At 32.0% G+C, this 14,416-nt stretch overlaps 1 protein-coding gene across 1 annotated transcript; it reads right to left on the bottom strand.

The window, feature by feature from the left end:
- Nucleotides 1-10,723: 10,723 nt before the first annotated feature.
- Nucleotides 10,724-11,194, bottom strand: J4E93_008946 (uncharacterized protein; the record flags this gene model as incomplete). Its single annotated transcript, XM_049346842.1, has 1 exon — nt 10,724-11,194. One exon carries the CDS (start codon nt 11,192-11,194, stop codon nt 10,724-10,726), a length of 471 nt encoding a protein of 156 aa, XP_049195797.1.
- Nucleotides 11,195-14,416: the final 3,222 nt, after the last annotated feature.

Genomic DNA, 14,416 nt, shown 5'->3' with positions numbered 1-14,416 from the left:
TCTCTTCTAATAGACTTTAGAAAAAGAAACTCTAAAGAACTACGCTGCTAAAAGCAGTGTAACTAAAATTTATTATTAATAAGGTAATAGAGTATATACTCTTAGTAAGAAAAATAGTATACTAGAAAAGAGAGGTAATATTACAGAGGTAGAGAAATAAAGATAAGAAAGAAATAGAAAATTATTTATCGCCTAAAGGTAGAGAGTATTATAATAGAATAAAACTTATAGTAAGATAACTAATAGATAAAATACTAACTTAGATAACTAACTAAAAACGCTAATAATACCTTAATTACTAGACTTATAATTATTAAAGCCCTAACTTAGACTATTAAGACTTAACTACTTATTATAACGTATCTAAGCCTTCTTCTTCTTAGTATTATTATACTTCTTCTTAAGAGTATAAGACCTCTTAGAGGTAGTATAGAACTTCTACTACTCTAAAGACTTAGTAAATATAGAGATATTATAGTACTTATTCTCTAAATTATAATTCTTATATAGATACTTACCTAAAGTTATTATTATAACGCACTTAGAAGCCTAGATAATATTATAGAGATAATTAGTATTAAAAATAGTAAAGAAAGTAATTACGTAGAGCTAAATACTAGATATATTAGTAGAAGTTTTAAAGATAAGAAGCTATATATAAGTTAGTAAGAAAAATACTAAGAAAAGAGTAAAGAAACTTACTAAAGATTCTATAAGCTGCGTATTCTTCTTAAATAAAGCCTAGATAGACTTTATAATAGAGATAAGCTTAGTAAAAAGAGTCTTAGTTAAGACTAGAAAGAGCTTATTAATATAGCTCTACTTTAAACTCTTAGGTAGCTTCTTTAGGTACTTATTAAGAAGAGGTAGAAAAAAGTTATAAACTAGGTCTCTTATAAGACACAAAAGTACAAAATTATTATATACTAATTAATAAAACTAGTAGATAGTGTTCTTAAGCTTAAAAAGTATTTTAAGAAGTTAGCTATACCTAAAGAAGATAAAAGAAAGAAAGACTTACTATAGTATATTAGAGCTACTTTGCCTTATACTAGTTATAGATCTTATTATTAGACTTATTAAAAATGTAGACTATATACTTATTATTCTCTTCTTTAAAGAGATAAACGTAGTAAATATAGACTTTAGAAACTATTAGCTTCTTACTAATATTCTTTAGATTACTATTAGTATTAAGTAGTATAACCTTATTAATAAAGAAGTTATAACGTAGATACTTTACTAACTTAGTAAGCTATTATATAGGTTAGTAAAGCTTATAAGTAAAAGTAAAAGAGTAGAGAGACTTACTAATACGCTAAGAGATTTACTAACCTTACTAGCGCTATAATATAAGTAGTAGAGCGTAATAGTAGTATTAAGTCTAGAAAGTATAGTAGAGGTAGAGTAAGTAAAAAAGAAAGTAATAAAGATAGTAACGCGTAAAGAATAAATATAGAAAGTATTATAGGTAAAGTTACTAATCTTATATATAATAGAGATAGAGAATAAGTGTAATAGATAGATTCTTATTATAGTATAGCTTACTTAATTTTTCTAGCTAAGGCGCTAGAACGCAGCGCTTAGATAAGAGATTTTATAGCGTTTATACTTAGAAAATTATATAACTATAGATTTTATAGCTACGTAATATAATACTTAGAAGAGAAGAGAGCTATTATAATAAGCTACGCCTAGAAAAGTTTTTAGCTAAGAACCTTAGAAACCTAGTCTAGTTTTAGCTAAGCTTAGAAAACTCTTCTAAAGTATATAGCTACCTAAAAAGCTTTTCTTTTTAGGCTATTAAATTTATCTATTACTTTTCTAGTACCTACTCTTAGAGTTAGTCTCTTATAGCTATACCTGCTCTAAAGAGAGTAATAGAATAGTTATTATATCGCTAGCGTTACTCTTTCTACCTAGAGTAATCTATTAATTATCTACGCTATCTATACCTATAACTTTGTATACAAGCTTAGGCTATAGATAGCTCTATCTATAGAGATAAAGGCAGCTATTATATACTAGCGTAAGGCGTTTGTTAGAATTCTTAGCTAGAGTAGTAATAAATAGACTAAAGAGAATAAGGTGTTTAAGGCCTACCTCTAGTGTAATAATACTATTAAATAGATAGTAGCTATATTAGCGTTCTACTATTATAGTTACTTTTAAGAACTAAGCTATAATAGAGTAGTTATCTTTATTAGCTACTTTATAAGAGGCTAACTCTAAGAGTAAGTACTAGAAAAGTAATAGATAAATTTAATAGCCTAGAAAGAAAAGCTTTCTAGGTAGCTATATACTTTAGAAGAGTTTTCTAAGCTTAGCTAAAACTAGACTAAGTTTCTAAGGTTTCTAGCTAAGAACTTTTCTAGACATAGCCTATTATAATAGTCTTCTTCTCTTTTAAGTATTATATTATATAGCTATAAAGTCTATAGTTATATAATTTTCTAAGTATAGACGCTATAAAATCTTCTATCTAAGCGCTGCGTTCTAGCGCCTTAGCTAGAAAAAATTAAGTAAGCTACACTATAATAAGAATCTACTTATTATACTTATTCTCTATCTTTATTATATATAAGATTAGTAACCTTACCTATAATACTTTTTATATTTATTTTTACGCGTTACTATCTTTATTACTTTCTTTCTTACTTACTTTACCTCTACTATACCTTCTAAGCTTAATACTACTATTACGCTCTACTACTTACGTTATAGCGCTAGTAAGCTTAGTAAATTCTCTAGCGTATTAGTAAGTCTCTCTACTCTTTTACTTTTACTTATAAGCTTTACTAACTTATATAATAGTCTACTAAGTTAGTAAAGTGTCTACGTTATAACTTCTCTATTAATAAAGTTATACTACTTAATACTAATAGTAATTTAGAGAATATTAGTAAGAAGCTAATAATCTCTAAAGTCTATATTTACTACGTTTATCTCTTTAAAGAAGAGAAGAATAAGTATATAGTTTATATTTTTAATAAGTTTAATAATAAGATCTATAACTAGTGTAAGATAAAGCAGCTTTAATATACTATAGTAAGTCTTCTCTTTCTTTACTTCTTTTAAGTATAGCTAACTTCTTAAAGTATTTCTTAAGCTTAAGAACGCTATCTACTAGTTCTATTAATTAGTATATAATAATTCTATACTTTTGCGTTTTATAAGAGACCTAGTTTATAACCTCTTTTTACCTCTTCTTAGTAAGTATCTAAAGAAGCTGTCTAAGAGTTTAAAGTAAAGCTATATTAATAAGCTCTTTCTAGTCTTAACTAAGACTCTTTTTACTAAGCTTATCTCTATTATAAAGTCTATCTAGGCTTTATCTAAAAAGAATACGCAGCTTATAGAATCTTTAGTAAGTTTTTTTACTTTTTTTTTAGTATTTTTCTTACTAACTTATATATAGCTTCTTACCTTTAAGACCTCTACTAATATATCTAGTATCTAGCTTTACGTAATTACTTTCTCTACTATTCTTAATACTAATTATCTCTATAATATTATCTACGCTTCTAAGTGCGTTATAATAATAACTTTAGGTAAGTATCTATATAAGAATTATAATTTAGAGAATAAGTACTATAATATCTTTATATTTACTAATTCTCTAAAGTAGTAAAAGTTCTATACTACTTCTAAGAGGTATTATACTCTTAAGAAGAAGTATAATAATACTAAGAAGAAGAAGGCTTAGACGCGTTATAATAAGTAGTTAGATCTTAATAGTCTAAGTTAGAGCCTTAATAGTTATAAGTCTAGTAATTAAAGTATTATTAGCGTCTTTAGTTAGTTATTTAGGTTAGTGTTTTATCTATTAGTTACCTTACTATAGGTTTATCTTTTTATAGAGTTTTATTCTGTTGCAATACTCTCTATCTTTAGGTAATAAATAATTTTCTATTTCTTTCTTATCTTTATTCTTCTACTTCTATAATATTACTTTCTCTCTTTAGTATACTATTCTTCTTACTAAGAGTATATACTCTATTACTTTATTAATAATAAATTTTAGTTACGCTGCCTTTAGCAGCGTAGTTCTTTAAAGTTTTTTTTTCTAAAGTTTATTAGAAGAGATCTATCTACCTTTCTAGTATGCGCTAAGAAGGTTTTCTAATCTATTAGAGTAACTATCTTACTTATAGCTGTAGCTAGTTTCTATAAGAGCTTATAGTACTTAGTCTATCTTATAAAGTATTTTAGCCTTATTTCTTATTCTACTCTTCTTTGTCTTTTACTAATAATCTTATTAATATAGTATATAGTTTATAGCTCTCTATCTACTACTTCTATTAGAGCTTCTAGCTATAGATTATCTACTACTTAACTAGGTAGTAGGTTCTATAGGTTAAGTCTTAACTAGCTAATATAGAAGATAGAATATATTCTAAATAGCGTATTAAGCTTTATATTAAATAGTAAGATTACTTCTATAACTTTATACTAGCTATTCTTTTAGTCTAGCTTTATACTAGAATATTTATTTATAAGATTAAGCCTGTATTAGAGCTACACTCTATCTTCTACTTATAGCTGCAGCGCTTCTTATTTATAGTAGTTAGCCTATCTCTTCTATTTTTACTATACTTTAGCTATTCTAGCCTAAACGTATTTAAATACCTTCTTAAACTTATTAGTTATAGTAATAGTAGATACTTTAGAAGCTAGTATACTATAGGCTAGCTTATTAGAGTTATTCTTCTAAATTAGGTCTACGTTATACCTATATTATAAGAAGAAGAGGCTTACTTCTATAAAGGTAGCGTTTTTTCTCTTAATTGTAATCTATATAATTAGATATAGCTTTGCCTAGTTATTCTAGTTCTAGTTAACGTATATTCTAAGATACGTCTTAATAGTACTATTTATATACTCTATTAAGCTATTAGTTTAGAGGTAGTAGGCTATTAAAATTTTACGTTTAATTTCTAGTTTTGTGTATATTATTATCTAGAATCTACTAATAAACTAGCTACCTTAGTTAGAGACTATAGCGCTTAGAAGCTAATAGTATATAACTACTCTCTTAATATACGCCTAGAAAACAGTTTCTATGCTAATATCTTTAAGTAGAATAAGAATAATATTCTTACTTAGGTAGTTAGTAATAATTATAAAGTTAGTATAGCTATTACTTTTAGGTAGGCTTATAATAAAATTTATAGAGACTTTCTTCTAGATTCTATTAGATAGTAGTAATAGATAAAGAAAGCTTTATTTTATCTTTCTTTAAGGCTTTACGTAGCTATATTAAGTATAATTCTAGATATATATCTATATATTAGTAAATATTTTTAGCTAGAAGTAATTATGTATAAGTATAGAGTAGGTAATCTTTTAACCTAAATAGCTACTTACTAGAGATTTATAGACTTCTAAGATAAGTCTTATATAAAGAAAAAAGTCTTCTAGTACTTATTTTCTTTCTTAATATTAGAGAAGCTCTTTCTTATCTATAAAGCATTTTACTAAAGAAACTTTTAAGTTTAGGTCTAAAAAGAACTTATGTTAACTACTTATAATAGCTTTATATATAATATAGTAAGTTTTATTCTTATAAGTAGCTACTTTCTATTTATTCTCTAATAAAGCTTCTTCTTCTTCTTCTCTTTTAGCTGCTACGTCTTTTCTCTCTTTATTATTTCTAGTAAAGGCTAAGTAAATTATAGCTAGTTATAGTAGTCTTTTAGTTTTAGGTAGCTTTTTCTTAGTATTTATAGAATTATTTATCTATAAAGAGAAGTAGGCTTCTCTTTTACTACGTTTATATTTCTACTACTACGTTTTACTAGACTAGTTATATCTAGGTTATAGTAATAGTAACTCTCTTAGAGAAAAACTACTATTATTTACTTACGCGCTTTATAACTACTTATTTAGATCTAAGTTATCTAACTCTAGTAGTAGCTAACTATGTTACCTCTTTAAATTAGAAGTAGCTAGCTCTAGTAGTAGCTAACTACGTTAACTTTTCTTAGGTTTAGAGGTAGTAGTAGATCTTTTATTAAAAGAAATTACCTTTAAACCTTAAGCGTTAAAGCACTATAATACTTCTACTTTTACCTTCTTCTTATTAGAGAGAGTATTACTAGTAGAGTTAATAAGTTAAAGTAGTTAGAAATACTTTAAGACTTCTCTTTTATTTACTACGCCTACTAAAGCGTTTTTATTCTTTCTTAATAATACGTCTACTCTACTATTAACTATTCTAAGGTAGTACTTAAAGGTTAAGTTATACCTACTTAATATTTCTATCTAGTAAACGTATCTCTCTAATAAAAGTCTTATTTTATAGAAGTACTCTAAGTTTTTATAATTTATAATTACTATAAAGGCCTTAGCCTTTTTTAAATCTATATTAAAGTATTTAAGGCACTTTATAACTACTAGTAGTTTCTTATTATAAATTATGTAATTAGACTTTATAGTAGTATACTTAGTAGAGAAGTATTCTACTACTTAGAGTACTCTATTAAAATAGTACTAGAAAAGTACTTCTTCTACTATAAATCTAAAAGCGTTATACTCTAGCACTATTTTTAAGTTCTTATTAAAGTTTGCTAGCGCTAAGTTAATAATAAATAAGATCTTAAGTTTCTTAAATACTTTTTATTATTTTAGTCTCTATTAAAATACGCTTTCTTTTCTAGTAAGCTTAGTAAGTAGAGCTATAATTAAGAAAAAGTTCTTAATAAACTATTAATAGAAGTTTACAAAACCTATAAAGCTCTAGATTCTCTTTATTAATATAGATAGCGCCTAATTCTTAATAGCTTTAACCTTTTTAAAGTCTATACTAATACCTTTACCTACTTTAATAATAAATTCTAAGTACTTAGTTTTCTTTACGCTAAACTTACTCTTATCTATATCTAGGTATAGACTAGTAGCGCCTAATTTCTAAATAATAATCTTTACTTTTTACTTATAGTTTTTTCTTAAACTAAAAGACTATATTAGTATATTATCTAAGTACGCAGAGTACTATTTATCTAGATACTTTCTTAGCGTATAGTTAATATATTTTTAGAAGGTACTTAGCGCGTTTATAAGTCTAAATAGTATTACTAGCTATTTATAAAGGCTAAATCTTATATAGAAAGCTATTTTTTATTTATTACTTTTAGCTATATAGATTTTATAGAAGGTCTAAATAATATCTACTTTTATAAACTATTTAGCTTCTAAGATCTAGAAGAGCGTCTTGTAGATTAAGAGAAGAGAATATTAGTTTTTCTTTATTATTATGTTAAGTGCATAATAATCTATATAAAAGTAAAGACCTTCTTCTAGCTTCTTTATAAATAATACTAGAGTAGTAGCGCTAGATCTACTTACTCTAATAAACCTCTAGTCTAAGTATATAGTTAACTTTTTTCTTAAGATAAAGAGTTTCTCTCTACTTATACTATATAGTAAACTCTATAAGATTTCTACTATCTTTCTATTTTTCTCTATAATCTTAATTATATAATTAATAGAGAGCCTATATAGAGGCGCTAGCTTATCTACTTCTTTCTTTATAAATATATAGAACTCTAATTATAAGTAATTAAGTAGCTTATCTCTAGAGTTCTCTTTTAGTTTTCTATTTAGAGCTTTCTATATGTTAGCTAGTAAGGCTGCCTATACTTATACTACTTTATTCTTTCTTAATTTTTGTATCTATACTATAAAGGTACTAGTAGAAATAGAGAAGAATATATTATATAGTTTTCTTTCTTTCTTACTATAAACTTAAGTACTACTTAAGTATAGAAAAAATAATTTCTTAGCTAGAGCTAAGACTATATTATTCTTATCTATCTAGAGGTAACTAAGAATAATATTATATTTATTCTTGCTTTTAATCTTCTATAACTAAGTATCTTTCTTATACTTATTAATGTTTATAGATACTTACGCTATATAAGTTATCTATTCTACTTTGCCTCTAATTCTAATTATAGAATATTAAGAGACTTCTATATATATTAAGTTAGCTTACTTTATAAACTTAGCTAAGACTATTTTAAATATAAGATAACTAGTGTTAATTATAGTATATATAACTTTAGTAGTATTAATTAGTAAGTATATTATTATTAGAGTTTTATTAAGCTATTTTCTTTAAAACTTTACTAGTCTCTCTACTCTTTCTAACTTTTTATTCTTCTACTTATAATTTTAGGTAGAAGAGTCTAGTTTTCTAAGTTAGAAACTTCTTTATTACTACTATTCTCTTCTACTTTAGCGCGTAGCGCGCTTACTATCTTAATATAAGTAAAGCTTAAGAGGTTTATAGCTAGTAGTAAAGAATATTATATAGCGTAATACCTATCTTTACTATAGTATATATATAAGCGCTTCTTTCTTTAGTATACTTACTCTTTATTAGTTATCTATTTTGCGCGTAATTTGTCTAAAGAGTTTCTACTAACTTTTTCTACGTACGCCTTAGTAGGCTTCTAATCTATAGTATTACCTCTACTTATTAACTATCTAGTTTAGAACTTATTAAAGTTTTACTTTAGCTTTATATAGTACTAGTTTTTCTTAATAATTCTTACGTAATCTATTAGTTGCGTAATAGTCTAGTTATCTAGAATAACTATAGGTATTATAAGCTACCTAAGGTCTAGTCTTAAGGTACTAAGATACTATATTTTAAAGTACTTATTATAGAATTTTTTAGTATTAAAAGTAAGCTTTATAAAAGCTATATTAAATTTATTTAAGTATACTTTACTACTTTACTTAAATATTATTAACTTTCTTTATAATTTCTTCTTTAATATATTATTTAAGAACTACTAGTTTAGAAACTTTTAGAATATATTTATATTACTAAACTTTTTAAAATAACTTATCTAAAATAGCGTAATACTTACTACTCTATCTATTAACTTAGAGAAGATATACTTTAGTTAGCTTTCTAGCCTCTCTCTATTATATTATAGCTTATTTACTATCTAGAGTTTAAACCTTTAGTAGTTACTTTAGTCTCTAGTAAAAGAGTAAAGGTCTAGAATCTTAATAGATTATAATAAGTTAGCTTAGATATTTTATAGCTTAAGAAGTTTAGCTTTAGCTTATTTAGCTCTTATAGCGTATATATTAGTTAGAGTAGAAGAGAAAGAGAAAATAAGTGTATTTAAGAAAAGAGAGTTATATTATATATTATTCTTAAGTTACGTAATTCTATAATAGAGAAGGTTTAGTATTTCTTAAGTAATTACTAGTTCTATAAGTAGTTCTAGAGAAGTAGTATTATTCTCTATAAGTTAGTTAGTATTAGATATATCTAAGAAGAGAAAGACTAAAGTTTATTTAGTTTATATTCTTAATATCTTTTTAACTAGCTAAAGTTTAGTTTATCTCTTATTAGCGTCTATCTTTACGTCTAATATAGACTAGAGTTACTAAGTAATATACTCTTAGCTATTACTTTACTCTACTAAAGTAATAGTATACTAGGCTATATTTTCTACTAAAGTATATAAAGTTATATTTATAATAAGAGAGTTTTTATAAACTTTCTTAAAGTATTAATTAAATTTAATTATAAGAGGCTAACTCTAAGAGTAGGTACTAGAAAAGTAATAAATAAATTTAATAGCCTAGAAAGAAGAGCTTTCTAAGTAGCTATATACTTTAGAAGAGTTTTCTAAGCTTAGCTAAAACTAGACTAGGTTTCTAAGGTTTCTAGCTAAGAACTTTTCTAGGCGTAGTCTATTACATACTTAGCGTCTTAAGTCGTGTTATATTAATAGCTAAAGATTAAATATAGTAAGGTATTAAAAAGTTTCTCTTCTTAGTAAGGCCTTAAAAGTAATGTGTTATTAGTCTATATAGAAGCCTTAGTGCTAATAGTAATATACACTAAATGTATTAAAATCTTAAAATCTTCTAGTAGTTCTAGAACAAAAGCTAGGCGTTTTTTAATATCTTTTTACTAAATAGAGTCTATAAAATTAGGCACAAGGCACTGTATATACACTTATAGTATAGTAATAAGTCTTTAAAATAACTCTATAATAGAATAGCTTATACTATAGAACTATAGTTAAAGTTTAAGTATATAAAGTACTATTACTATATTATCTATCTTTATCTAAATCTAAATTCTCTATTATAGCGATACTATATTAGCTTCTAGACCTAGCTCTTACTAACGCTAAGCTGCGCTTACTTTTAGCACTAAGATATTATTCTATTAATAACTTAGATAAAGTAAAGAAAACGTACGCGCTAGTAGTAGAGTACTTTAAAAGTAGCTACTATATTAAGCTAGTTATTCTTTTATACTATAAGATTAGTCTAAGTAAGATTACTAGAGGTATTAAAGTAATTGCTACTAACAAAATATAGTAATTAGCTAGTATAATAATATTAATATTATATAGCTAGAGATTAACGTCTTAAATAACTTACTATTATAAATACTAGCAAACATAACTTTTATAGATATAAACTAGCTACTTACTACTAATAACGCAATGCTTATAGTTGCGAACGCTATTATTACTAGGTATAGCAAGCAATTTAATAGATTAGAATAGTAGTAGCTTAAAGTAGCTAGCAGGTATAGGTTAGTAAAAATAATAGAATGCTAAAGTAGGATTATAAGAGAAAACCCGCTTAGAGACTAGCGTCTTAGCAATGAAATTACGTTAAAACATTAGAAACATTAGAGAGGAACGTGGCTCTAGGCCTTGCCACACATCGCGTGGCCTCATTTCTCCAAATCCACAGCTAATTGCCACCTGCAAGCCGTCCGTATCATGTATTTGGCCTCTTCCTCGCTCATCCAGTTCATCTCTTCACCTCCATTCCACTTGATGCCAACAATCTTTCCAGCACCTTCGCCTTTTGTATCCATTACCACAAACAGTTCTGCGACCTTCATGCCAGTCCAACTTCGATGGAAGTGCACCTTTAGCTTTCCAGCCTGATCAGGACCCTCGCTGTAGATGTACCACTTGTCGTCCATGTCCCGCGGGGCATAACCAAGATATAAGGAGTATATTTGTGATGGTGGAAGGAAGACGTTCCATGGTGTTATGAGAGGCTTGCCGGGGAATGGCATGGTTGGTAGCGCGCTTGGAAGGACGCGTCGCCGCGGTTCTGGAGAGGGTGGAGGTGTGAATTCGCTCCGGTTGCGTTGATATATCGGCAAGTCGATGCGCTGGACGTGTGTGACCATCTTGGGCTGTTGAGGTTTTGAAGCATCGATAGTCACGATGAGACTCTTCTCTGTAGGTGACGCTGGCGGTGTAAGAAGGCTCAACGGTCGGTGTGATGGGCGGCGTTGTAGCCTTCTCGGTGATTGTGGATTGGGCGATTGTAAATAGGGTGATCGTAGGCCCTCGCTCATGAGGAATGGCGACGAAGGAGCATCGCCGCGTTCTCGTCTGGAGAAACGTCGGAATATCGACTTCTTCCTCGACAGCGGCTGTGGTGATTCGAGAGCCATCATCTTACTATTACCCCTCTATGCGATTCTTCTGATTAAGTCCTGGGTGCGAAACGTGAATCCCCAAAGTAGGTCTAACGGCGAACGAGAGTATAAACGAAAGTAATGGCCGACCAACCTCTTACCAAACAACAGAGTGGGGAAGGGAAAGTGTACCGTGCAAGACAAATACGGTGGTGGTACTCAGCCGCACCCCTCGCGCGGGCTGAGTCTGGCTTTATTTAGCATGCGCATTCCAACTGCATGCGGACAAGCGGGTATCCCTCAGCGCACCCAGATCCACTCCGCCAGCACGGAACTTCAGAACTCCTGCATGGTGTGGGCTGGCAAGCCTGAGAAAAAGTCGTGGCGTGTGATCAGCCTGGAGATGGCTGGAAAGGAGTTCTGTTGGTGGTCCGGCAATGGCAAGCGTCACTTTGACGCGGGAAGCGCACGGCCTTTGCTAAGAAGCGCCCGGAATAGTGCATCTTCAATCTCTGGTACGATGCGCGAATCGAACTTTATCGCCGGCTGTATCCAGACTGAGGGACTCCCCTGGATTTTCTAATTTCCCATGGATATTCTCGTACTTCAGTATTGCGAGAGCAATTCTTGTGTTGCGAGCTCTTCGCACACGTGTACGCTTTGCCACAAAAAGATTCTTTGCTGACCTGCAAGCACGACGATCGCGTCGGCTCCTCAATGCCGAAAAATGCCCACAAACCTACGTTTCATAGATATCACGATCGCACAATCAGAGCAGTCCGCACGACTGGTGTACAATAAAATCCGCCCAGTGAACGGTCTTTGGTTCCACAGTCTTGGGTTTTAGCTACCAACAAGGCGTGACAAAGCCAATCACAATTCCATTGTCCCATCTCACGATCTGTGCTAGGCCGGGCTAACAAAGGGTAGCTCGCGCGCCAATGTAGCTCTACGACGTGATGGATGTGACGGGTGGGGCGATCGTGACCTGTACGAGTTTAGTTGGATCCCACGAGAAATTCAAAGAGCACCAACGTGGCACAGGGTGTTCGCATCCGATCGAATACCAAGAGCAGGCTACCGGAGAATTGATAGCGCATGTTCCAAGTCGGCGTCTACACCCGCTTGATCGTCTGGTAAGCATTACGCTGTCTCCGGTTTCCTGGGCTAAAGGGTCATTGAATAATGACGATTGAGTTCGTCATGATGGATCGCCAGAGCCTCAATTTATTGACGAGTTAGCCTCGTTCTCCTTTCCATCAGGAGTCGCTGCATCGAGGAAATGCAGATGAGTTTCTTTTGATAAGGCAATCCCCAATGATTAGACCAGAGTCGAACAAGAAACGCCAGAATCTGCATAATGCGGGGTGAACAGCTTAGATCAAGGCTTCCCTGCGCCTATCGTGTAGACGTGACCGGTAAGACAGCCAGCCACATCGAAGACTAGCCGAAGCCACAGGACGAGTTACCGTGATCCAGATCATTCGCTGGTAGACTAAAGGACACCTGGAACAACAGACTACACATGCATCAAGCCTCTGAAGACTCCAGCCGCGAAAGATCAGCGCAGTGCATCGCAGAAAACGCTGTTCAACACAACGGCCAGCTCTAGAATGCAGCATTGTTCAGTTCTGTTACAACACCAAGAAAGCCATCCAGTACGCCGACAAGATCTAGAATGCAGCAGTATTAATCCATTACAACACAACTACTTCTACATCGGCCCGACAGTCACAAGACTTCAGCTCCTCATTCTTACTCCAGCTTCAGCATCTCGACATCTCCAGTCCCGAAACTAACATTGTACGGCGCGCAGTACGTACTGGTGTTGGAGAAGATATCATACTTGGGCCACATGTGATTCTCACACTCCCACACGCTACAGTCCAGGTCCAAAGTAGTCTGGGCAGAAAGGCCGTAAACGCCCTCCCTGTAGTAATCGTCAGCTAAACTCAGCATCGCAAGGAAGGTGAAAGACGTACTCCGGACACGTCCAACTCATCTTCACCGCCAAATCATAAATCGTCGCATTCTTCTCATCAATTTTCGTCGTGTCGAGATTGAACGTAGCACTGGTGGTGTAGCACCAAGGGTCCTCCCTCCCTTCTTCGCCTCCCGCAGGCGCGAAGTTGCATTCGTAGGTTACGGAGGGGGAGAAGAGGGCGTAGGCATTGTAAGATATGGCGCTGCAAGATATGGGCACTTCGATGGCGCTGTTGGTCATGGTGAAGCCGATGACGCCTTGTCGAGGCCCCTGTGCCGAGGGAGAGACATATAGGACGTAGGAGGAGAATTGGATGTTGGTGAGGGAGAGAGAGGGAAAGGCTGCGGTGGTGGGTGATGTGAGGGAGAGGAGGGGGAGGATCGTGAGGAGGAGGGATGGAATTTGCATCATGGCGTTTTGTCTCGGAGGTTCTTTGCGACTTCGTGTAGATTGGATCGCGGTGTCAACGAAGGGGTGAAATCGGGGTTATGCCCGCAAGACTATAAGCAACTCCATCCCGTCGCCTACGTTGTGTTGACATTGAATATGGTAATGTGTACTCCGCCATTCTCAGTAAGAAGGGTGTCGTGCGGGGAATGAGTACTTCTTCAGAGAAGCCACCCGTTGCAAGCTGGAGGCTGTGTTCTCCCTTTCGGGGATGACTTCGCTGTACATTATGGTGGTCGTTGCTAGACATAACCTTCGCACTGGACCTTGCGTCACCGCTGCCTGTGGCTTGAACGTACATGGAGATACATCCCCTAAACCGGTATTAGAGGGGCGCACGACGAACGAATGTGGCGTAGCAAAGACAAGTAAGGAAAGAATTCCAAGCATATCCAGATCGGAACCGCAGGCTACGTGATTGGCTGAATCAGGAGAAAGCAAACCGGGCTCGGGGTTTGAAGTCGTACCACGTACTCCATAATTTACCAACTTCAAAGTGTCGCTGTTCGCCGAGCTAGGAAGTAATAATGTATTGCTTAAATTACACACGATCACTC

The sequence above is a fragment of the Alternaria ventricosa genome (assembly GCF_023758065.1).
Source record: "Alternaria ventricosa strain BMP 2768 chromosome Unknown scaffold_19, whole genome shotgun sequence".
Lineage (NCBI taxonomy): Eukaryota > Fungi > Ascomycota > Dothideomycetes > Pleosporales > Pleosporaceae > Alternaria > Alternaria ventricosa.
The sequence above is the reverse complement of the archived record's forward strand: the minus strand, read 5'-3'. Positions and strand labels throughout refer to the sequence as shown.